Source organism: Enoplosus armatus, chromosome 6 (assembly GCF_043641665.1).
Source record: "Enoplosus armatus isolate fEnoArm2 chromosome 6, fEnoArm2.hap1, whole genome shotgun sequence".
In the NCBI taxonomy this organism is placed as follows: domain Eukaryota; kingdom Metazoa; phylum Chordata; class Actinopteri; order Centrarchiformes; family Enoplosidae; genus Enoplosus; species Enoplosus armatus.
In genome coordinates this window covers 16,173,670-16,197,305 of record NC_092185.1, presented here as the reverse complement: position 1 = coordinate 16,197,305, position 23,636 = coordinate 16,173,670, and the positions used below count along the sequence as shown (strand labels likewise).

At 39.3% G+C, this 23,636-nt stretch overlaps 2 protein-coding genes across 3 annotated transcripts; both read right to left on the bottom strand.

Annotated features, from left to right (window-relative positions):
* Window positions 1-1,344: 1,344 nt before the first annotated feature.
* On the bottom strand, window positions 1,345-11,258 carry slc6a13 (solute carrier family 6 member 13). The gene is made up of 14 exons (XM_070907111.1): window positions 11,060-11,258; window positions 10,343-10,477; window positions 9,241-9,381; window positions 8,339-8,420; window positions 7,935-8,067; window positions 7,621-7,755; window positions 5,051-5,154; window positions 4,684-4,808; window positions 4,296-4,408; window positions 3,933-4,070; window positions 3,334-3,436; window positions 2,801-2,901; window positions 2,339-2,509; window positions 1,345-1,509 (listed from the first exon to the last, which is right to left on the bottom strand). Exons 1-14 carry the CDS (start codon window positions 11,253-11,255, stop codon window positions 1,345-1,347), a joined length of 1,842 nt encoding a protein of 613 aa, XP_070763212.1. The 5' UTR covers window positions 11,256-11,258.
* An 8,114-nt stretch (window positions 11,259-19,372) lies between these two features.
* LOC139286443 (aldo-keto reductase family 1 member D1-like) lies at window positions 19,373-22,810 on the bottom strand. Of its 2 annotated transcripts, XM_070907242.1 has the most exons (9): window positions 22,718-22,810; window positions 22,315-22,482; window positions 22,055-22,171; window positions 21,830-21,907; window positions 21,014-21,136; window positions 20,369-20,478; window positions 19,779-19,944; window positions 19,553-19,635; window positions 19,373-19,415 (listed from the first exon to the last, which is right to left on the bottom strand). In XM_070907242.1, exons 1-9 carry the CDS (start codon window positions 22,808-22,810, stop codon window positions 19,373-19,375), a joined length of 981 nt encoding a protein of 326 aa, XP_070763343.1. The 2 variants fall into 2 exon arrangements, with proteins under 2 accessions (XP_070763343.1, XP_070763344.1); XM_070907243.1 differs by lacking the exon at window positions 21,014-21,136.
* Window positions 22,811-23,636: the final 826 nt, after the last annotated feature.

Below are 23,636 nucleotides of genomic sequence, written 5' to 3'. Positions count from 1 at the left end.
TATCCAAGAAACAGTAGACTACAACGTGTTCAACCAATTACACTTCAACTGTCCAAAAGATAAAATATATTGTATTTTACTTTGTTGTACATGTTGCAACTTAGTAATGTGTTGCTTTGCAAAGGTATGTAAAACAAAACATTTTTATAATAATGAATTGTATGTCCCAGAAAATATAAACAAATATTTCAAATGAAGGTATTTTTTTATTCAGTCATAAAAAATAATTTTAGGATATAAAAGTTATATATGTAAAAGTGTTCCCTCTCATTAATCAATGATCATATATTCATTCCAACATCTAGAGACACACAGGCTGAAGTTCATTATCATACAGCAGAAAAAGAGATGACGAGAGAGATGTTCATTTTGGAATGAAACCCTTCAACCAGCCTGCCCTGATCACATTGTCTAAGTGGCACAGCTGTCTCCTTCGGGCACTTAACGTTTTAATTTCATACGATTCAATGCATTAGAGATAAGGCGAAACCGACTAAATTAAAATCATGTCAATACTTGGGGCATGTGACAGGCATGTGACATATTCATGCAATGTTCAGTAAAGCAAAAGAAATAAAAACATATTGAATAAATGAACATAATAACGTTAATCTGAAAACAGCAAAGCTTAATTGAGTTGAAGTCAGTTTAGCTAAATGTAAATTTAAAATCCAATTCTTGCATTTTCAAGTATTGGTTATTAGTAGGCTTCATAGGATTTTTTTTTTTATTAGAAAATTGTACATCCTGAGGTGATAACTCTCTACCATACAGTAAAAACAGAGCTGTCAGCATGATTGGACTGATGGATGGAATACACAATACACTTGTACTCTGTATACATTACATAGGTGCTTTTAAAGACACATAGCTTTTATTCATGTGAACAATTTATGATCTGTGCACTCATGTGACATCTCTTGTGCTCCATTCGCAGCAGACAGCTGTTAGAATCAATAAAGTAACTGGAATGTCATGTCAGACTAACTGAACATTAGAGATGTCCATAACAGAAAAAAACATGCTTCCTTAGAAAGCAGACACGATCAAAGGTAAATTCTTAGCCACTGTGTGACAACAATGGCCACATTGTTTGCAATGTACACATGACTCTGCCACTGGCAAATGAGATGGTAACCAACTCTCCATAAACAGGGTGTACAAAGGAGAAAGCTCCAGCAGCAGATCAGCAGTTACAGGTCTCTTACAGTCTGCGCTGTGCCTGTTTTCGCCACCTTGTCTGGTGAGGTATTGCAGAGAGAGATGGGATGGGGCCAGATAGAGAGTCAAAGCTGAGGAGTGACCTTTGACCCCTACAAGGTTCTGATTCCAACCCTCAAGTCTCTAGCAATGAGACTCCTTTTCATCAACAGGGAAGTAGCCGTCCTTAGTGGGAGGTGACTTCTGATGCAGGCTGTCGCCGTCTGCTGCGAAGATGGCCAACAGCTTCTCCTGCTCCTGCTTTGTCTTCGGTAACTCAGAGGAAGGAGTGGTCAAGAGAGCAAGACGCTGTGGACAAAATCGGTCATTGATATTATGTTTGAGAAATTGATGATCTAATTAATCAGTAGCATTATCTAAGAGATTATTCAAAATCAGTAATGTAGAAAAACAGAAAGTAACGAAGTGAGAGAGAGAGAGTGGGGTATGACGTAAAGGTTTCCCGCTCAAATCTAACCAGGGTTATTTGGTTATTTGGTAAACGTCTTAACCACTAGACCACAAGAACGCCCCTATGATTATTTTAGGAATTTAAGATGACTGCCATATTTAGGCTTTAAAAAAGCCTCTATTAAAAAAAATGATACAAAACTCTAACAACTTGTAAGTTCTTATTTAATTGATTGGTTGATTTTTTGACCACTTGGGGCAGTGCAACTTGTTGTAAACACAGTATTGACATATTGTGGCCGTATAAAGTTGTTATGGTGGTGGTGTTAGCAAGTGTTTCTGGCCACCTGGCAAATGCAAATACTGTTTGAGTCTTCAGCAATTCTTGAGGGAAATATCTGGCCCTTTAGCTGCTAAATGCTCCACTATGTTCAGCTAGTTGCTAACTTTGTTTGTCTGCCATCTGGTTCTGGGCAAGTAGTGTACAGTTGGTTTATCAGAGCTCTGAAAAACAGCTGCCAATGAGAGCTGCGAGACTGAACCAAACAATAAAGTGGATAATTCGGGTGTCGGGTGATAATTCTCTGTGCGTTCACTACTAAAAGCAAAACCTTTCACAGACAGAAAGTATCTGTAATCAATGTGGACTGCTTTTTTTTCTCGGTTCATTCTTCTGAAATGACAAAGGCAGAGCCAGTTATTCTAGAAAGGAGTAGGTAAAACCTACCTCTCTCAGTGTTCCAGGCGTAGAGTACAGTTTCACTGCTACCCAGACAGGGATACACAGCATGGAGGACAGGGCCAGGATCCAGCCTATGCCATTGCCCCACCATGGGTATACATATTCATTGTTGTACTTTAGAGGTGAGTACTTGATCAAGGCGAATGCAAAGGTTCCCTGATAACAGAGACACAGAGAGATATTTCATGGTTATGTATGGATAGATGTTGACTATGCTACATAGCGGATATTTGAAATACTAGTAAATACTTTAAGTAAATAGCTAATGATAATCCTTAACCGTAACCCCTATCTTATATTTTAAGATGTAGATAAAGAAGGCTTTATTTGATAATTCATGGTAGTTTGTAAATTGAAATGTATTTTCAATGTTGGCCAGCAGAGGCTGCTCTGCTTTCAGGAGAGTAGTGTAAAAGCATGCATATTAGAAATTAATGTGAAACCCACAAAGCATGTTGCAGGGGTGAAGAAAAGCCAGCAGTATTTGATGACAGGGCTGGGGCGATAGCCAATCATGTCCTCTATGTTGTCATAGAAACGGTCAGCACCTGTAATCAGGGAGAGATGAGGGAAACGCAGTGGAAACTTACATAAATATCTAACAATCATCCGTGTCAAGATTCACTCAGTTTGAACAGCAGAAATGTGAAAAGAAACACATCACATTAATAATATTCATGACTGCTTAACAACTGTATACTCTGCTTTAATACAGTATGCTACTATTTTGGCTCATAATTCATTTTCTTATTGTTGGTTTTATTCACTAAATAAACCAACTGATTGAAACAACACCCCCCTCACTCAGCCTAATGCATCCCAATCTGTGGATCAAAGAAAAAAAAGAGTTTCATTTTTATTGATTGTCTGAATGTAGAGGGTAGTGTGGACAGTGATGAACAGTGCCTAGCAAGAATAAAGCCATTGTTTTCTAAATACCCACTTCAAGCATTCCTGAGTGGCCTGGCTAACACACTCACCATAGATCCAAGCAATGCAAACAGTCTCAAAAACAGCCACGAAGAGCAGGCACATCCCACTGGCTGCATAGTAGTCAAAGAGTTGGAAGATGTACATGCCTCCCTATGGAGACAGACATGGGTTTAAAACCCAATAGGTATAACTAGCAAAAGAAAACCTACATGTTGTCAAATAATACAAACAGAGACTCTGCATATCAGGAAAGCCACGGATCCATTTTGTGCTTGTGTGAACACAATTCTGCTGCACAGAATATATTTTGTCGAAAAGATCATATTCAATTTAAAATAAGTTTGTCAGATTTTCAGTCAAGAAAATATTCAGTTAGGTATAAAAAACAAAAGGCCTTCAATAAGCCACCAGAGCAACTGAGCCACCATTTACTATCCTCTTTATATTCTTTTATCATACCTGATTATTTTAATGTTAGGCATTTTTACTACGATTGTTTGATATTACCTTGAAAAAGAAGTTTCTGAATGGTAATTCTGAGATCTGATTTGAAATAAAGTGGTTTTGCATAGAAGCTAGGGGTGTACAGTAAGAACTGTAATCTTATTCTGCAAAAACATTATGAAGTGAGGTCTCTGAGACCAACCTCTGTCAGCATGATGAGCCCCATGAGGAAGGACACCACAGCCACTGCCAGGATGAAGAGCTCCCTGCGGTTTTTACGCCGGAAGGTGGAGGGATACATGTCCACCATGGCTGTCACCAGGCTCTCCACACACACAAACTGATCAAGAAAGAAACACAAGTATGAGATATTTGTGTATATGTATATGTGGATGTATGTTTCTTTGTGCATGTGAGTGTATGGGTGCTGCTGACCTATTCAAAAAAACTTGAAAAACAAGATTTAAGCAGGTCTGTGCATATTTGCTTGATAAATAATCCATGCTGCTTTGATATTGGAATTGTCTGTTTGAGTGTGTTTGTGTGGTGCATATGTTAGTCTCACTTGACTGTCCAGTCCCAGAAAGACAATCATAATGAAGAAAAAGCAGGCCCATAGAGGGGAGAAAGGCATCATGGACACAGCACGAGGATAGGCTATGAAGGCCAAACCTGGACCTGAGTTAGACAGATGTCAGAATGTCATTTTCTCATTAAAAATACCATTATTGGTCATTCTTGCTCAAGTACATACTATGAAAGTTTTGATTGTATCATATCAACAAAATCATTAAAAAGGCTTAAGAAAATTCATCCATTCAAGTGGGAGCATTACATGCATCTGTTCTGACTCATAATTCTTTCAAAATCATTTAATCAGTAGAAATAGAAGCTGTTTGCTAAAGAACATTAACACTGACCTTTTTTATATAAACAGTAAAAGAAAAACCTACCAGATTCAGCCACTTCTGAGATGGGCACGTTCTGCTCGTAGGACATAAAGCCCAGGATGGAGAAGATGGCAAAACCTGCAACAAAACTGGTACCACTGTTCAGGAAACAGAGGGACAAGCAATCCCTGGAAATAACACAGAAAGGGGCACATAACGATTAGGAACTGCATGTGTTAATGGGCTGAGAATGGTACCCAACATTGCCTGGACTAGAGATTTGACTCCCTTCATAAAGATAAAATGTATACTATTATGGTAGTGTAAGGTTAAACAACAGGTCAAATGTTCTTTACATTTAAGACATAATGGTGAGGTAGTGTTGTGCAGTTTATCATAAAGCGAAATGCATTATCGTTTCAGTCCTCACCTGTAGCAGTTATTGTTATATTTGTTGTAGCTTCCCAGGGCGGTGAGGCAACCCAGGCAGATGGCATAGGAGAAGAAGATCTGGGTTCCAGCATCCATCCATACCTTAGGACAGAATAGAAACAAGATAATCAAATAGAGAAAATACATTTTAAGGGACAAAATAATAATGATTCAAACACAACTATAAACTAAAATAACTTTTTTTTTCTCAATGCTTTGTTACGTTGACTTTGATGTGTCCCATGGGAAAAGTTAATTCCATCTGCTGATGAAGAAACTGTATATGCTGACAGCGTGTTTTTAAAGGGTCAACTTTGAAAATGTGTTTTTTTGAGAAACACTGCACATTCATTCATACAGACTGGATTCAACCCACAGGCACAAAACCCACAGCTTCTGTATTACCAAACCAGCTTCCTATATAACTGAGCTGACAGGACTTTCTGAGCGGTACATCAGCTCTCACATACAGAATAATTACAGTATGGAGTTCAAACAGAATTACCACAGAACCCATACACATGAGAAAGGACTGTGTCTGCCATTTGCTAAAATAACACTGACGTTTCATTACTTAGGAAGATGTATCCTTCCAGTGTGTGTAATGACAAGGAACATTTCATTAACAATATAAAGGTAATATGATTAAACACCACATTCTTACTACATCAAGTGTTGGGGACTGCTTCACACCACAGCAGCACCAGAGTCACAGTATTTATGAAGCCTTTTCAACTAAGCAATGTCCATTATAAGCTTGATTTTCACACCTCATCTCTTTTTAAAAACACAATCTAACTCCAAATGCATCAAATCCCAAAACTCCTTACCCCAAAACTAAACCTCTCAACCCCACCATCCTGACATCACCCACCCAGCAAAGCCTATTATCCATCCCAGTCTCTCTGAGGCACAAAGTGCAGCACTTTTCCACCCTCTCTTTGAAGACTCACTCACACTTCAAAATTCAAATGAGGTTTCTCTTCATGCTTGTAATTCTGGAAAAGTGCTCCCAGGGCACTGGGGCATGTTTTAGATAGCTGGCAGCCAGCAATGAAGATCTGATTGACTGGGGGTCCAACCAACAACACAAGCTCTGGACACAACATTACACAAAGGCAGGTATTCCCAATGCACCAACTCCACCAGCCTAGCTTGTCTTGGGCTGCACACACAGGGCTTGTATTCATCCCCAGAGCCCTGAGAGGGACTGAAGGGGCCCCTCTTTTAGATTTTCACACTGGTTGCAATCTAACAGCAACGAAAGAAGAAATTGTAAATCCCCCATCGCCACCACCATTCCCAATGCTCTCTCTTTCGTTCAGCAGTGGATAAGTCCTTGACATTCCCCTGGACACATTATTAAATGTCCCCTTGATAGAAATTGGGAGCAGCATTGCTTTTTAAAACCGCTCAAAGTAACTCGTGTATTTGCTGTGCAAAAACAGGAAGTAATGCAATGTTATTGCCAGTTGGGGGCAGCAGAAACAAACTGCGTTCACAGCACTGACATACTTATCACCATTGAAGTTTATATGACAAACTTTTTGATATTTTTTGCAAGTTGTGTTTCTGGTCACCTGAAGAATGTAAGTCCAATATTCACTCTCCTTTTAGATCTGTTTTTGTTCTCCTTAATTCATATAAAATATCTGGCTCTTTAGCTGCTAAATGCTTCATTATGTCATAGCTGGTTGCCACATTTGTCTCTCTGTGGCAGAAAATGACACTATGAGAGTGGTGAGAGTGAACAAAACAGTACAGGTTGCAGGCTGGAAAACCATGTCCGAGTACTTTCAGTTGCTTAAACTTAACCACACCTCAGTCAAAGGGGCAACGGATCAGAAACACTCATGCTGGTAATTTTGGGCACTTAAAAGAACCTACTTGACTGACAGTGTAGCTTTTCCGCGAGATCACATTCAGACAAGAGGTATTACAAAACTTTCAAACAAATAGTTACCAGCTGATTAAATACTCTTGAAATATGTTGTATTTGTTCCAGGGGGGAAGTCAATAAAAAGCATCTAATACCTAAACTGCCATCCTTATACAAAACCAATAACAATTATGCTGGTTGATAACAATCTCCTCCACATGGTCCTGATTTAACTGGCAACTTTTGGGTCACTGGTCAGCCTCAGTATCTGTAGATCACCTTGCTCCCAGAGTTACGTTCAACAACTGTTTTGCCAGGCTAGCACAAGTTATCTGTTCATTTCTTTGTGAAATAAAATTGCATAAGCTTTAGGGAGTCTGGGCGGACAGGTTGACATGACCTGAAACTTTTAGTAACTCCAAGTTCTTAAAGATGTGCTGAAAATACCTCTCAGTGTGGAAGAGTATGACCATATCAGCGTGGATGTCTATAATTAATTTGTAGTGCTGGGTATCTCAAGGCAGTACTGTACCAGTTTTAATATTAAGGCATCGAAGCATTTTGGAAACCATTAAAATGCTGACACGAGATCATAGACTTTTTTAATTCTATCTGCATGCGTAAGAGTTTGTGTTTCTGTGAATGTTCAACATAATATAAGTCTGGAAGCAAGTCCATTTCCAGCCTACCTGTGGGTCAGACAGCCGTCCCAGGTCGGGGTAGAGGTAGAAGTGGATTCCCCTGGAGGCTCCTGGTAGGGTGACCCCTCTGATCAGCAGGATCAGTAGCATAGCATAAGGGAAGGTGGCTGTGAAGTAAACCACCTGCAGGGAAACAACAGCACTTAATCAGACATATGTGTTTACAAGACTTATGGCAATGCCTCCTTTTTGGAAATTCTTTCTGTGTTTAGACTAAAATTTGTCTGTTACGTCAAATATATCAAATATATGATCTGACTCTCTTATTCATACTGTATAGTGAATATCTGTCTGTCATGAACCTTGCCAGTAGACTTGACCCCCTTCCAGATGCAGAAGTAGCATATGACCCACGCAATGGCCAGACAGACAACCAGGTCCGAATTCAGAGAGCCAATGTGATGAATACCTGAGGAAATTCTCAGCACTCTTCGCCTGGAACAAACACACAAATAGGACAAACAATAGAAATGTTTTATCTATTCTTTGAATTCATTATATACCACATTCAGTGTATTTATGCTCACAACTTTGTATAGCATTTTGTCTATGCTCTCAGGAGCTAAGAAACGGCCTAAAAGAAGCCAAAAATCTGGTATGATTTAAGATGGAATACAAGATTAAATTACTTGTTATGTTGAATATTTGGGGAACATTTTGGCACCTAAGGCCATTTGAGGACATGGCCAAACAAAAAGGCACTTACTCCCAGAACTCAATGACAGGAGAGGTGGTGTTCTCATGGTGATTGATGGAGCTATTCCCCCTCTGAAATGCCATACAGGAATCTTGAATGAAGGAAAGACAAAAAGACATTCAGCCCTGTGAAGAAATCCAAGCTTTCTCTGAGGTTTCCAAGTTACACACAGGCAAGTGAAACAATGCCACCACTGAGACGGAGGAGTGAAGTGGTGCAAGAACATTCACCCCCTTAAGATAAAATGAAACCATAAATTAATGAAATGAGGCAGGGGAAGAAAAACAGAAAACAGAAACATTAACGTCTATATAAACCATACTACAAGTCTACAGCCATGTTAGCAGTCGAATGCGAACATGCTGATGTTTAGAAAGTATGTTTACAATGTTCACCATCTTAATTTGGGGTATTAGTATGCTAACATTTGCTATTTAGTACAGTTGGAGCTGATGGGAATATGTTATTAGTTTTTAAGGAATTTGGTCATAAAACAAAAAACAAAAAAATTGGACAAATTCAAATTTTTGCCTGATGATAGTGCAAGATGGAAAGTCAGGCATTCACCAAAATGAATAACTCATCCTGAGGGGGAAAGTAACGTCTGTGCAAAATTCAACAGCAATTCATCCAACAGTTGTTGAGACATTTAACTAAAAATCCAAAATGTGATGTGGACAATGGAAAAGTCAAGGAAATGTTAAAAATTTCATACATACAATAGTTGCTGAGATATTTTAGGCTAGCCAAATGGGTTGGACCGACAGACCGACATTGCCATCCACTTGTGGCTGAAATGTTTATTCAGACCTCCATAAGCATATCAAAATGTAATGATTACACACCGACTACATACAGTATGTCTAGCAGAAGCACATCTTTTGTTTTTGGCATGGTGTCCCGTGTCTCACCTGTGTTCCAGGTGTTGTTGCAGGAGGCCCAGGGCAGATCCCAGGTGAAGGAGTTGGACAGGTAGAAGATGGCCCAGGCTAACACAACGATGTAGTAGATGTTAAGCAGAGCAACAATCACCTGGGTGGCATAACCCACTCCTGGAACAAAAAACAGCAAGTTGTTTTTTTTGGGTTCGGGTTAGTGGGGTCATCTTAACTTACTGACATTTTCACACAATCTGTTTCACTGCCCCCTACGTTCACCTGGAACTCAGCAACAGTGCCACGTGACTAAGTATATATGTACTGTATGTATGTGACACAGGACTATATTTTTGATTTTGTTCCACAGTAGCTACACATCTTGTATTGAGGAACTTGCTGGTAATTTCTGCTCACACTATGCCTCAAAAGCAGTTTGGGCGGTATTAAACAAGCACACCTGTTTGGTTGCAGTATTGTATTTGACAGCAGTTTGAGAACACTACAAATTTGATTTAATTTGCAGTACACTTGTAGCTTCACATGTAAGCAATTACTGTCTGTTATCTCAAGTGACTCACTGAAAGGATTTTGACTCCATGACAAGAGCTCCCTGACGGTTCCATTCACAATAGACAAAGAGGCATAATTTAACCTTGGAAAAAGCACATCTTTGCAGTATTTGATTAAACCCATCCTCAGCTCACCACTGTTGTCCTTTCAAATGACTGCATCACTGTAGAGAAAATTAAATGCAGGATAAAATATAATAGGCACACATTTTGGGTTAAACTCTTCCAACGCCTGATTGCACGCCTGATTCGACTCTTCACCAGCTGTCATCCTGTGTGGGTTATGATTTTGGCTGATTACAGACTTATTGTAAGGCAGAAAATGGAACATAAGCCAGTGCTGGTTGCTTGCCAGCTGTTACAACTACATGCATCACCATCCCACATCTGTATTGCATGCATACTGGTTGTTTGACACACATGCATGCACACAGACACACACAAAGTCAGACACGAGCGTAAAACATCTAGGCTGAAGACTTTGATCCAGTCCTGGTGCTGTAAAGTGTTTTTAACATCATTAAATATCCACTTAATTATATTTCTTGAGAGAATAGGTAGGTTACCTTCAAACAATGGGCAGATTTTCCTCCAGCAGGTGATGCCTCCCTCACTGGTGTACTGGCCCAGAGCTGTCTCCAGGAAGAAAACTGGGATCCCACAAGCAAACAGGAAGATGAGGTATGGGATGAAGAAGGCACCTGTATAATCACAAAGATTAAAGGACCCGTTCACTTAGATACCTTCAATATGCTCTCTATCTATCTATCTATCTATCTATCTATCTATCTATCTATCTATCTATCTATCTATCTATCTATCTATCTATCTATCTATCTACTATCTATCTATCTATCTATCTATCTATCTATTATAAATAACCACTTTTTCATACATTTAAAGCAGTAGAAGAAATCTGAAATCATCCATCTAGTTGGCAAAATAATCAAACTATTTTACTTCCTATGGGACATAAAAAAACATGTAAGGTAATGCATTTTATTGTTTGCCAGTTTTATTCTTTGAGAGCTCTCATGTTGGCTATCAGACATTAGCTGACTGCCAACATGTGTCTGGCTCCTCTCCTATTTTCAGTTGAACCTTGACCTTCATTAATCAATAGATCTCCTTTGAATGGATCACATATTAACTCGTGAATTCTCTCCTCCTAAGCTAATTCAAAATTGTTTCCTCTCAGGAGATTCATTTAGCTGCCACACAATTCGCAGTGTGTCAAACAAGATAGACATAAACAACAAGAGATAAATCATTTCAGCACTCACCTCCTCCGTTCTTATAACAAAGGTAGGGGAAACGCCAGACATTCCCCAGGCCAATAATTTCTCCGGCCACTGACAGAACAAACTCAAGCTTGTTGCCCCACTGACCCCTGTCTGTCATCTTCTCCTCTGTACTGGGCACGATGTCTAGGGGCCTGCTGTGCCCATTGGAGGGTTCCACCTTGGACATGTTCTCCATTTCATCTGTGCCTCCTAAGGGTCACATCAGAAAGAGTGAAAAAGATCAAACATAAATTAGAAGAAGAAATGGGGCAAAAGACATAGAGCAGATAGTAGCCTGCAGGATGACAATGGTCCAAAGGTCAAAGCAGGGCAGCATGCAGCTGGAAGATCATCGTTTCATATATCCTGACAAAGCATATCTGATTGCTTTGTTTTTCAATGTGCTACAGCTCAGTTTTAATTTGTTAATTTTACTTATTCATACAAGGGCCGGGTCTGTCTATCAATATCAACACATTGAAAGTCCGATATCGAGATACATATCACAATATGGCAAATGTAAGCAAAATCACACCAACAAGTATCAAATTGATGACAGTTCAGCGTCATGAACTTTCTGATATGACAATATCATCACAATATGATTCAACAGTCAGTCAATAAATGATAATATTGAATTATCAAAATTGAAATTGTTTCACAGTTCTTTAGTCAAACAAAACAAATGTGGAAGAAATTAAGAAATGGGTTATGGAAACACATTTCTGTGACAGTTGTCAGTGTTTTTAGAGACTTGTCCATCCAAAATAATTTGAATTTGCTCAGTAAGCCTCAAATTGCATCCAATCAGAGAGCTCCAGCTAATTCAAAATGCAGCAATCAGTAGTTATGTGCACACTCATAGCCGAACATTATACTCCAGTGCTTAAATCACATCATTGGCTTCCAGTGCAAAACAGAACCAACTTCAAATTTCCCACAATAGTCCTTAAAACACTCCAAATGAGGGTGAAGGTGCTTTTGGTTACTTTGGTGCCCAAAGTCACAACTGTGTCCACATTCAAAAGCAAATGCAATATTTTTCTGTGCGTGTCTTCTTTTGTTACTGTTGCTTTTTGTTATATATTATTCATTATATTAGTCTGCACATGCTATTTGATTTTAATGTAAAAATGTAAAAATATTGCCCCCCCTAGTAAAGAAGTACTTAATGTACTTAAGACCTGGAAGGAGAAGAGGGAATTTCAGGACCTTGGCTAGTTCTCAAGGAGAATTCCCATTGTGCATGTGATGTGCCAAATATGCCTGTTTTTCCTGTGTTGAATGAGGTCAGTGATGGCTTGATGTTACGTGACCACGTTAGTCAAGCCATGGGCCAGACCCTGTTTAGGGGCCACTGCTGCTGAAAGAATTCCTCTCTGTGGAGGAAACAGACAGCTCACTGACTGTGCTCACTCCTGTCAGGTTGCATTAACAGGACTCTCACCAGCCCTTCTGTTACCCCCTTTCCTCTCTCTGAAGCACATCAGTTGTCACTGCTGCAGTCCAAATTCAAGCAAATTGGTCATCAGTCTACAGGAGACATGCTCGAGCTAATTCACTTACAAGAATACATGTGGACACCAAACCTCCTTCCCTTCTTTTATCCTTCACACATCCACACAAACAAACAAGTTACGTGTTGTGTGACCTGGTCTCACGGGACCAATGAAGCTGCCTGTTTTTTTGAGTTCAGTTTTGAAAACAACACAGGGGATGGAAATCCCATTTAGCCAGAAGCCTTGTGTGAAGCCACCTTTAGGTATGTGCTCCTACTGGCATAGGGCAGAGGTGGAGCCCAAGTGTGACTCTGTGTGTGCTGTATGCATGGGGTTGGAGGTTGGACCCGTTTTAGGAGCCAAAACCTCCAGAACTGGAGCCAAATTGTGGCCTGAGGTAAAAATAGAGCCCCTTGTTTTCAGAAGGTACTTGGTGGGAATGAAGGCTTGGTGCAACAAAAGCGGAGGAGCCCCTCTGCTCTGAGCTGGCAAATGAGAATCCTCACTGGCCTTGCAGCCAGATCACAGTTTATCTCACTTTTTCACAGTTTCTTTGTGGATGCTGGGAAGCTCAACACACAAGCCAAATAGTTTACTTCAAACACAGTCCTTTTAATAGGTGAGCCTAAATATGATCACCATTTATAGCAGCAGACTCGTTTTCATACATATGTGCTTATAGAATGCACTGTGAGAAAATATGCCAAGACTGAGAATGATCTCATCCAGGCACAGTGGAGCTTTATCCCAGGAAACAGTGCCAACTTCACCTCTCTCTGAAAAGCTGTGGACTGACTGAGCAAGTGACTGACTGAGTGACTGACTGACAGACTGACCTATTCAGTGATTGACTGATTGAATGAATGTGTGGCTGACTTACTGGTCATCATGTGCTCTGTTTTGTACTTTTACACTCATGTTCCTTGAAAGCGCACTTCACCGATTTAGCATTGCTGCCTCAAGTTACATCACTTGAAGTAATTTATCAGACTTTAGACAGCTCCCTCTGGAGCCACACAAGGCGTTATACAACTTTTTTCACATATGCAGTGGTAGTGGTAGTAGCAGTGGAGTTCATATCAACATGACATCAAAATCAAGATGCTGAGCCACATGCTTGCATTTTGGTTAAACCCTAATGAAAATATAGGGATTTAGCATTGCACTTCCATAATGTTGGGGGACTGAAAAGATACAGATTAAAAAAAGAATGATCAAGATTAAAGCAGCAGATACTGAGATATCCCGACTTTTAGTTTCTGGAATGATTCAAGCTCCAAAAACACTGGATCCTACATTTCCCATAATGCAACTAAATAACATATTTCATTAGGCCTCCCACTGCTTCCTAAATGCCAGCTTCTTTCAAAAACTCCTCAAAAACTCCTCCAGTTTGTAACACAAGATTCTTGTCTCCCTCCAGAGTCACAGAAGACATAATACAACAGTTTTCATAGGCCGAGTAGTACTACTAGTGCGAAGTAAACTGAGCTACATATATAAAATCAATGGAGTGCCCCTTCAACACCAGACTGAAAAGCAATGCTTCACTGACCCTAAGGTTGAAATTTTCATGTGTGCTGCACCCTATGCATCACAAAGGATGTGGTCAGGAATGTGCTTTGTTGCACCTATAACCACACCCAACTGTGATGTCACAGTGTACTGACACACCCAGGAGTACACTTCTACATCACTGCAGCAAGGTGAGAATAAGATGTGTGACAAACTTATCTCAACTCAAGGTTCATAAGCTTTTTTGTTTTACGACGGCTTGTTATTTGACACCTGAGCCAGTTACCAACGCTTGACACCTGAGCCAGTTACATGCTCCAGTCAAATATGATGGTAAAATACTTTACAATCAGCAATAACTGATTGTTTGGCCACTTGTGGACAGTGGAACAGGCTGCAAACACAACTGACATGTTTTCACCTGCTAAGTTGATTATTTACACATTCAGCAGAAAAAGAGCAACATTAACATTAATTTGGAGTAGTTTTTCTGTTTTTTCACTCCTTTAGCTCATCTTTTTGTTATCTACCAAGTCCTTTAGCTACTAAAAACTCCACTATGTTCCCTAGCTTGTCACTAACTTTGGCTGTCTATTGACCAGGTAGAGTACCAGTTTATCAGAGCTTATATGCTGGAAACAGCTGCCTGATGGGAGCAGTGAGAGTGAACCAAAATGGTAAAATTATGGGACATAAAACCAAAACAATGAACAATTAACCATTTCAAGTGACCCCTTTCACATACAAGTACACATGTGATTGTCTGTTAACATAAACATGTTTCTTTTTCCTCTTAATATTACTGTCCTTTGTTTAGAATTGATCCAAATCAGAATTTTACATGTATACCACTACTCAGCCAGTGTGAGTGACCCTCACACAAGAGTCCGCACTCTGATCTCAAGGTGAAAGATGTAGATGTAGATGTTGTAGATCAGTCTGACATTAGTATGGTACTCAGTCGTATTCATAATATCAATATACTATGTCTGTAGGAACAAAAGCCTGAGGATTAGAAATATGGGTCTCTTTCTGGCGTCTCATGGACAAAGTCAGTAATCTGGCTCTTCTTCTCAACACATGCAGCTCAGAGTTTCATATTCATATTATCCTGTACCCACAGTTGGATAATTGCAGGCTAATACATAACTGGATCAGTTACATAAGGTAGGGACATCAGTGTCACCGTAAAGATTTACAGCTGCAACATGTGATGTTGAACACTAACTGAAGTACATATAGATGGAAGTTAAAAATGATCAATCTGATTGGTGAAAAAAACACAAAATAAAAGCACAATAGCACAAGCTGTGAATGAAAAGGGCATTGCATTCTTTAAGATATGACTTAGAGTATGACTTATAAGTATTTGTACTGACAGATATTTTTGATTGCAAAACAATATCCATGTTTCGTGTGAAAATTATGCCAAATGAGCTTCACATGTTTATTTATTGACTGAGGATGAATTACATTCCATACAAGCAGCTCTTGTCTTAGATCAACAACACATTTAGTCCCATTTGATCTGCTTTCTGATTACAACTCGGAACAGCAGGATTATCAGCATGGAATGAACTGTGCTGCATAAAAATGTGCTGAATATAAAAACTCAGTTATAAATGCCAGGTTTTGAGCCCCAGATCCATAGTCTTTGCACTTGAGCACGTTTTAATACTACAGGCCTTTCACAAGCCATGCGTGATTTGCTTGCATTGCAGAGATCCCTCAAAAAAATTGAATATGCCAGAGATCCTTAAAACAACTGCTTTCACTGAGCTCGGTTGCCAATAAATAAAAATGTAAGATGTCTATGAATATCTTCGTTATATCTCATAAATAGCGATAATTTCAAAATTAAATTTTTTTATTATTATCCATTTCTCACTGGGAAAAAACCTAATCACAAGAGCATTCATCAAAAGCACTTACCTTTCATAATGCTGTGCAATGACAAGAGTGGGGCACCAAATACAGGCCTGCTGCCGTTTCAGGTTTCACTATATAACATTCATGGAGGGGCGGAGATCTGAATAACTGAAAACTTTGGTGCAGCCTGCAGTGAGATTTTCCCTCTGAGTTGCCCCTCTCTGAAGACCCCCTCCCTCCTTTATCCAATTCCATTCAGACAACACCACACACAAACACACACACACACACACCCACACACTCACTCCCCCACAGCACACTAGAGGTCTGTGCTGTCTCAGCGTGGTGGGCTGATTGCGTAACCTTTTGACACACACATTCTCCCAGGGCCTTTCTGTCCAGAGCACAACCAGAAAGTATGGGGGAGAGGTTGGTCAGACATGTGCATGTGTGTATGCATATGTGCATTGATTTCACATATAACTGAGGTTGGTTTGAAAGATTTAAATATACAAAAATGCATCATCAACAATCGTGTAAATTTTAAATAATTTGGGTAGAAGATCCTCAATAAGAACCTCCCAATATTTCAGTGGTCTTTTCTGATTGTAATTAAAACATCAGTCCTGCTTCATGAAGCCCCTGCTCCAAACACATTCTTAATTCAGCCCCCCGAAAAGAGTCTTTATTCCCTCAACTCGATTCCTTCCTCACAGACCCAGTAGCCCATTCAGAACATTTTCCCACCGCAGGGGTCCAGAGTGGCCCGGTTCAAGCCATTTGTTAGAAGGTCACAATCCAGAGGGTCTTTATGGAGGTGGGGATGTGGGGGGGGGGGGGGGGCTTCTGCTTTTCCTGTCTCAAATCTTTCAGGGTTAGGTCTTTTTATTTTGCAAACTCCCCATCCCCCACCTCAGATCAAATTATAATTCAAGACACGGACACATTAGCTTTCTATAAAAATAAAGCTGTCTGCCTGACTTTTGTTTTGTGGCAGTTTTGACTTTTAACCTGTGAACAACCAACCTGTTTAATCTTTTCTGAATCAATTCAAAAACCTTTAGTCAGATGTTCTCACCTACTTGTTACAATTTAAATCTCTTTTCAGCATGAGTATAGCTCCTGGCCACACACGAGGCTGCAACCCATCGCCAACAGGTCTAACTCCATTTGACGGCATGATCTCATGGTTGCTAATCAAACATAATCATACACAGTATAATACAGAATAATATTGTGGCAAAGAGATCCTCATCCCCAATAGTCAAATTTTCAGCTTGGTGGATAAATGTATAACCTCACAAGTACTACAATTTCATTTATCACATTTATGATACACAAATCACATCGTTTCACTTCAAATTTCCTTATGTCTTTATTTTAAAGGAATATTTCGACTTTTTGGGAAACAGGCTTATCTAACTCTTGCCAAGACAGCGAATTGAGAGCTCTCTTTCTCAAAATGTCTAGCTATTCCCATATGATAAGTATGGGACATTGGATGTGCCCTCAGATGAAAAATTCAAAACAAAATCACAATAACTCATTTGTGGCGAATGGAAAATATTGGTTCAGCTAAACTATTCTGGATGACAGGTACAAAGCAGGTAAAAAGCTATTATTATTCAGTGGTCCTGTCATTTATAACAAAAGTCCTTTCTTCCAAATGTTATGCTAGTAGCTCATTCAGAGTCATTGTCATGCTTTGCAAATGTCCATGGGGCACAAAATAAGACAAAAGCAGACAAAACAACAGAATTCATCCTTAATGAACTGTATTTCTTCATTCTATTCGCAGCTTCCTGCTGTTCTATGACTGTATGGCCACAGGTCACTGCTCACATTGTAGTCTGTTTACTCATCCTGTCTCTTCACATCAAACTCACATGTGCTGGTTACATTAAATGTGTGAAAGCGTCTAGTTTAAAGTCTCCTGGCATGAGCATGGCATGTCCACAGCAGTTCAGACATTGTGGGGGCTCACTCACAGGCCTTGTTAATGATTAATATGAGACCAGTTTAATTGAGGTCAGTGGAAGAAAACTGCATCAGATATATTAATTGTACTTCATATTTGGAGAATCAAACTTCATGTTATACAACATTTGGATGGATCAATGAATGGCCAGATTAATGCATTTTTTTTTTAGGTTTCTGTGAAATCAAATGATCAACTGTGGCATATGCAAATATTTACTCAAACGTTTTTCAAGAGGGGCCTCGTCAAGTCAGGTGTATCCTAACAAAGTATATGTTTCTTAAAAAGAAAGATGGATGCTTTAAACAGATTTTAACAGAAATCAAGCCACATTTGTAAAATGCTGTTGACTGCTCCTTGCTTTCATTTTGAGGTGGAAAACATCTGCCTTTGACAAACAGCAAAGGAAAAAAGTGGCCATGATGGTTAATGTAGGTAAAAGGTGTGTGCAAAGATTACATAACAGATTTGATCTGATCAAACCCTCGAGACCCTCTCTGACAAGGCAGAGACAGCTCAGAGGCAACTCACGTCGACAGTTTTCAGCTGTTCTCTCCTCGTTGCTTTTAAAGGTGAATACCAGCAGATTTTGGATGTTAGTTTCAATTATACAGAAGAATAACCATAATTTAACTAACTATACACAAAGAGGGTTCAGCTGCAAATTTATTTTGCTTTAATTCTTTGCATGAAATATGTTCTCACGTGTAATCATTCAAACATTTTACTCACAAACAACAAGGCTGACAAACGCTTCAGAAGGTTGAAATCAGTGACCAGTGTTGTCATGTCTAATGTAACTGTTATAACAGTTTTACATTCAAACGCCTGCCTTCATGAAGACTCACTCCGATGCAAAAACAATTTTCAAGGTTACTGCTGGAATTGATGTTCAGTTAGTTTTACAATTCTTCTACTTTTTCATACACAAGTGTCATTCATGATTACATCTTTTACTGTCCAACACACGTCAGTGAGAGGACTTCTGTTTGTCATTTTATCTTCAATTTCAAACCTACAGTACATCAGATAGATAGTTTAATATGAGGTGATTAATGTGAATTTGTTATAACTAGAGCAATTCTTTATTGTTGAGATCCCCCACAACTTAAACCTTCATGTGCACCTTTTTTATACTTTTGGCTTTTGGACTTGCACATCTACATGTTGTGTCTCAGGGTGTTCTATATCTGTGTTGTTTGCTCTAACACAATTGATTTTCTTTTGCTTTGGACATAGTAGCAGACTTTGGTCAACTTTGTCATCATACATCCGGGCTGTATGTTATCCTGAAAAGCAATCATTTTTTTGTCCTTTTCATTTACTATGAGCTAGCGCCATCTAGTGTTCAGTGTGAAAATGTACCAGTGCAAACTTTATTGGGGAATTAAAGATGTTCAAAAGAGTGAAGAGTCCATATTTTGCTCAAATTATTCATTAAAGTCAGACAAATTAATATTCATCATGGAATGGGTACTCTGGATGGTCACTCCACCTGTGTTGAAATAAGAAGAGTTATCATTTCTGAGCATGATAATGAGGACTGAAAACTTAAAAGCAGTCCAACACAATGCGTTATAATACAAACTACAGCGTACAAATTTACATAAAGATTAGGTATTAGGTTCTTACATCAGCAGCTCCACAAAACGAATATTTTTCTTCAGTGCTTCAATGGCTTTCATTTCTTCCTCAGTGAGTGAAAAATCAAATATCTGGAACAAAATAGGGTTTGTTTTTATTGAAATGATTTAAATGAATTCATGAATACTGTATAAGACAGGAATTTTGGCACCATAACTTGTCTTATTGACAAATACAAGTCATAGTGTGATAAAAAGCATTTGGGTAAACCCACCTGGAAGTTGTGTTTGATCCTCTCGGCACTGAAGCTCTTGGGGATCACTACGACTCCTCTCTGGATATTGAAGCGCAGAGCCACCTGGGCACTACTCTTGTTGTACTTTTTCCCAATGGATACGAGCAGCTCGTCCTCAAGCAGGGGTGGACTTTTCACATTCACCCTAAACCAGAGACAAAATGATGCCAGCATCCCAACGTGTTGAGGGTTTGGTAACAATAACAATGTTGCAGTGTCATACACTAGAGGTTGACATGTTGCACAGATTTATTTATTTTTATTTCATTTTGTTAAGGTTTTTTCCATCACAAAAGTTATACATCATGTCTTTTGTTGGAGATTTTCTCTGTTCACTGTTATTGAACATTAATTCGTCATCTTAAAGCCTAACGGATCACCAGTGTTTTCCCTGCTTTTGTAAAAGTGTCACAGAGATTTTAGTGTCATGTGATGTCTAAAAAGTTTTTTCACCCTTCCATGAATACAATAGCAAGTGGAAAAAAACGAAATACTAGATTCGTCAGCAATTTCAGTTCAAAAATATCCCACCAGCCTTGAAAAGTGCATATCTCTTAAAACCTACATACCAGGATGCATCTCTGGAGGAGCCAATCGGACAGTAGCCAACAATAACAATGTCATTCTGGCGACAGTACTCCAGAAGCTTGGGTTGTGTGAAATATGGATGGCATTCAACCTGCAGGTAAATAAGAAGAAAATACACAATTGACCTAAAGTGGCCTGACATTACATTAGAGCCCTGTGCTCTTACTTGCCAGAATAAAATTGGGTGGGAATGAAAAGAAAGATGTCTTTTGAGATCATCTTTGACTATTTTGTGACCAGGAGTTTCATCTAAACCTGTTGAGTGTGAAGAATACGACTGATATATAAGCAACCCAAAGAATACTGCACCAGTAACATGAGGGAATGTTAGCATTTACCCAATAAAACTAGTTAAAACTATATATCTGAGTCATAGATATATAAATGGACCAAGTGAGAATTTCACAAAGTAATGGTAAATCCTTTCATTAAGTAACTGTAATTAGCTTACAGATTTATTGTCAAGCTGTCAGTTTATTTCTTTAGCATTTGCTGAACGGAAATCAGACAATTTGCGACAGCTAAGAAATAGCCTATATAATATATATAGTATATTGTAATATATTACTGTCCTACATACACTATGCTATCTCTGAAGTCAGTCTAAAGGGACAAGTTGGGTTCACCTGGTTGGATACAGGTTTGTGTTTGAGGCCGGGCTTGTTCAGCAGCAGCTCCAGCTGCCTGCGGTTGAAGTTGGAGACTCCCAGAGACTTAACAAGCCCTGCGTCTTTGCAAGCCTCTAAAGCCTGTTGAGAAGAAAAGATTTAAATCCTCTCAACGACTGATAGTGATTATCTTTACAGACTTACTGAGATAGTGGAGAAAAAAATCCACAGCTCAGTGAAGAGGAAAAAAACAATCTCTGAACACAGCTTGGCTGTTTATGACACTGTCCTTGACAGCAGAGAATGTTCTATGTTCTGTATCAACTTTCAAGTATGAAGAAATACCGCATCGCATACCAATTTCAAAGTGGTTCATCTTGATTAATTATTAGCAGATCCTTTAAGCTGGAGAAGGGGCGGCCAATTTTATGTAGCACACCTGAATTAAATGAAATTACACTGACTTGACACTTTATTAGGTAGTTAGATAGATAATCTTAATTAATCTTGCTGTTATGAAGGCTATCATATTTGTTAAGACTGTGTCCAAACAGTGACACAGATTCAACTCTATTACAACTAACAGTTACTGGTAGTGTTGAATTGTATTTCGTAGTATTGAAAAATGTTTTTAACATTTTGTCTGTCCCCACTAACATAAATGCACGTACACTTAGTTTATAACTGATGTGCTTTGAGTTATACTTATGAGAACGTGTAAAACAAAAGCGAAACAAAAAGACACTAAATACATTAAGTGAGAAAATAATGTGCCATGAAAATACCATATCAAGACATATCAGACAGACAGATACTGAACTCACTAGAACTCACCTCCCATGTTGCACAGAGGTCTGTGTGGTGGTAGATATATTTTCCATCCTGGTCTTTTGGATAGAAATCATTTCCAGGCTAAAAGTTTAGCACAATTCAATAATTTGTGTAAGAGCATTATCTAATCTAAACATTACCACTGTGACAGTATGTAAGGGCAACGTTAAGACACTACGTGGCAAGGTGATAAGTAGGCTGCCATCTATACGTGTACTACATAGAAACCTTGAAGGCCATTGGAAGCTCAACGATGTAGAGGTCCACATAGTCTAGTTTTAATTGTTTCAGTGTCCTCTCCAAGGTTGGTCTCACCAGCTCTGGTGGATGGAAGGTATTCCAGAGCTGAGGGAGACAACACAGAACTGCTTAAATAACATTTTGGGAAAACTCTTCACAGTGTTCAAATGTCAAATGCATAGGCCTTATGAAAAACAATGCATTCTTAAACCACATGGCATTACTCGACATATAAAAAAACATATTACCTTTCCACAGTAAAATATGTCCTGTCTTCTCACAGTTCCATCAGCAATCTTCTCTCTAATGGCTTTACCCACTTCGTGCTCATTGAAATACACCAATGCTCCGTCAAAGTGCCTGTAGCCCACATCTATGGCCAGCTTGACACACTCAAACGCTGTGCCTTTGGGTGTCTAATGGAAATCCACAGGAAATGTAAATATTATTTACCCTAGTTTTGATCGAGTTGTGCTGCACTGTGCATATAATATGCATTCTTTACATTTTACAGTCACATTTAAAACGCTTTATCCAATCGCTGCAAGCAATAAACACCAGCAACCCAATATTACAGAGTCCTCCTGGTAAATCATTAACGGGACTGACTCACATACAAACTTGGAAACACACACATTATATTCTTCTCACCGTTCGAGGGTCCCCATAGGTGCCCAATCCCAGCAGTGGAATACAGTTCCCATCACTGAGAGGGATACTGTGGCTCTCTGCAGTCAGATTCATGCTTATGAGAATGTGGATTATCTGAGCTGCTGTTTAGCCTGCTTCATAGGTAGTGTATCGAATGACCATGAACCTTGGACCCTGATGCTTTGATTTCCATGCACTTGTGTTAGTGGCTTCTCGCTGAGAACATCTGCAGAAAAACAAACCCAAACAGGTGGACATGACAATGATTTTAATGATTTTATTTTTTACATTTTGTAATACAATGTGTGCAGTAACAGAGCCACCCCTCAGGCTTATAGGCTTAACTCATTCATTTTTAAGAACATAATTAATTAATTTCTTAATGAACCTAAAATAATGATGAAGTGAAACGTGATTAATCAACGACACTAATCACATTTATTTAACCTGAAGTTAACTTTCAGAGCAACAAACATCAGACAAACATCAGCCTTTAACCTGTGAAGTTTGTCCTCAAGCCCTCGGCCTGTGTCCCTTATCAGCACGCGCACTGTTTGACCCCACCCCTCTCGCGCTGCAACGAGCGCGTGCGGTACAATTTGAGAAACGTCTGCGGCACGCGACCGTGCGACACCCTCACGCGGAGGTATCGCATGTTATCTTTTGTGCTACAGGTCTGTGCTCCAGTCGACAAACCGTCGCGTTTTACGCAAAGGTGACACGTGAGCAGACTTATGAATATATTATCAGCGCTGTGTTTAAAAACAGGATGAACTGGCTGAGAGCGAAGAGGAAAGATGCAAAATGACTGTTGAGCCCGCTCTGCTCACCTGTGTGGGTACATCTTGTGTACACAGAGAAATCTTGCAGTGAAGGATAAAAGTGCAGCTAATGGATGCACGCACAGAAAAGCAGGGGA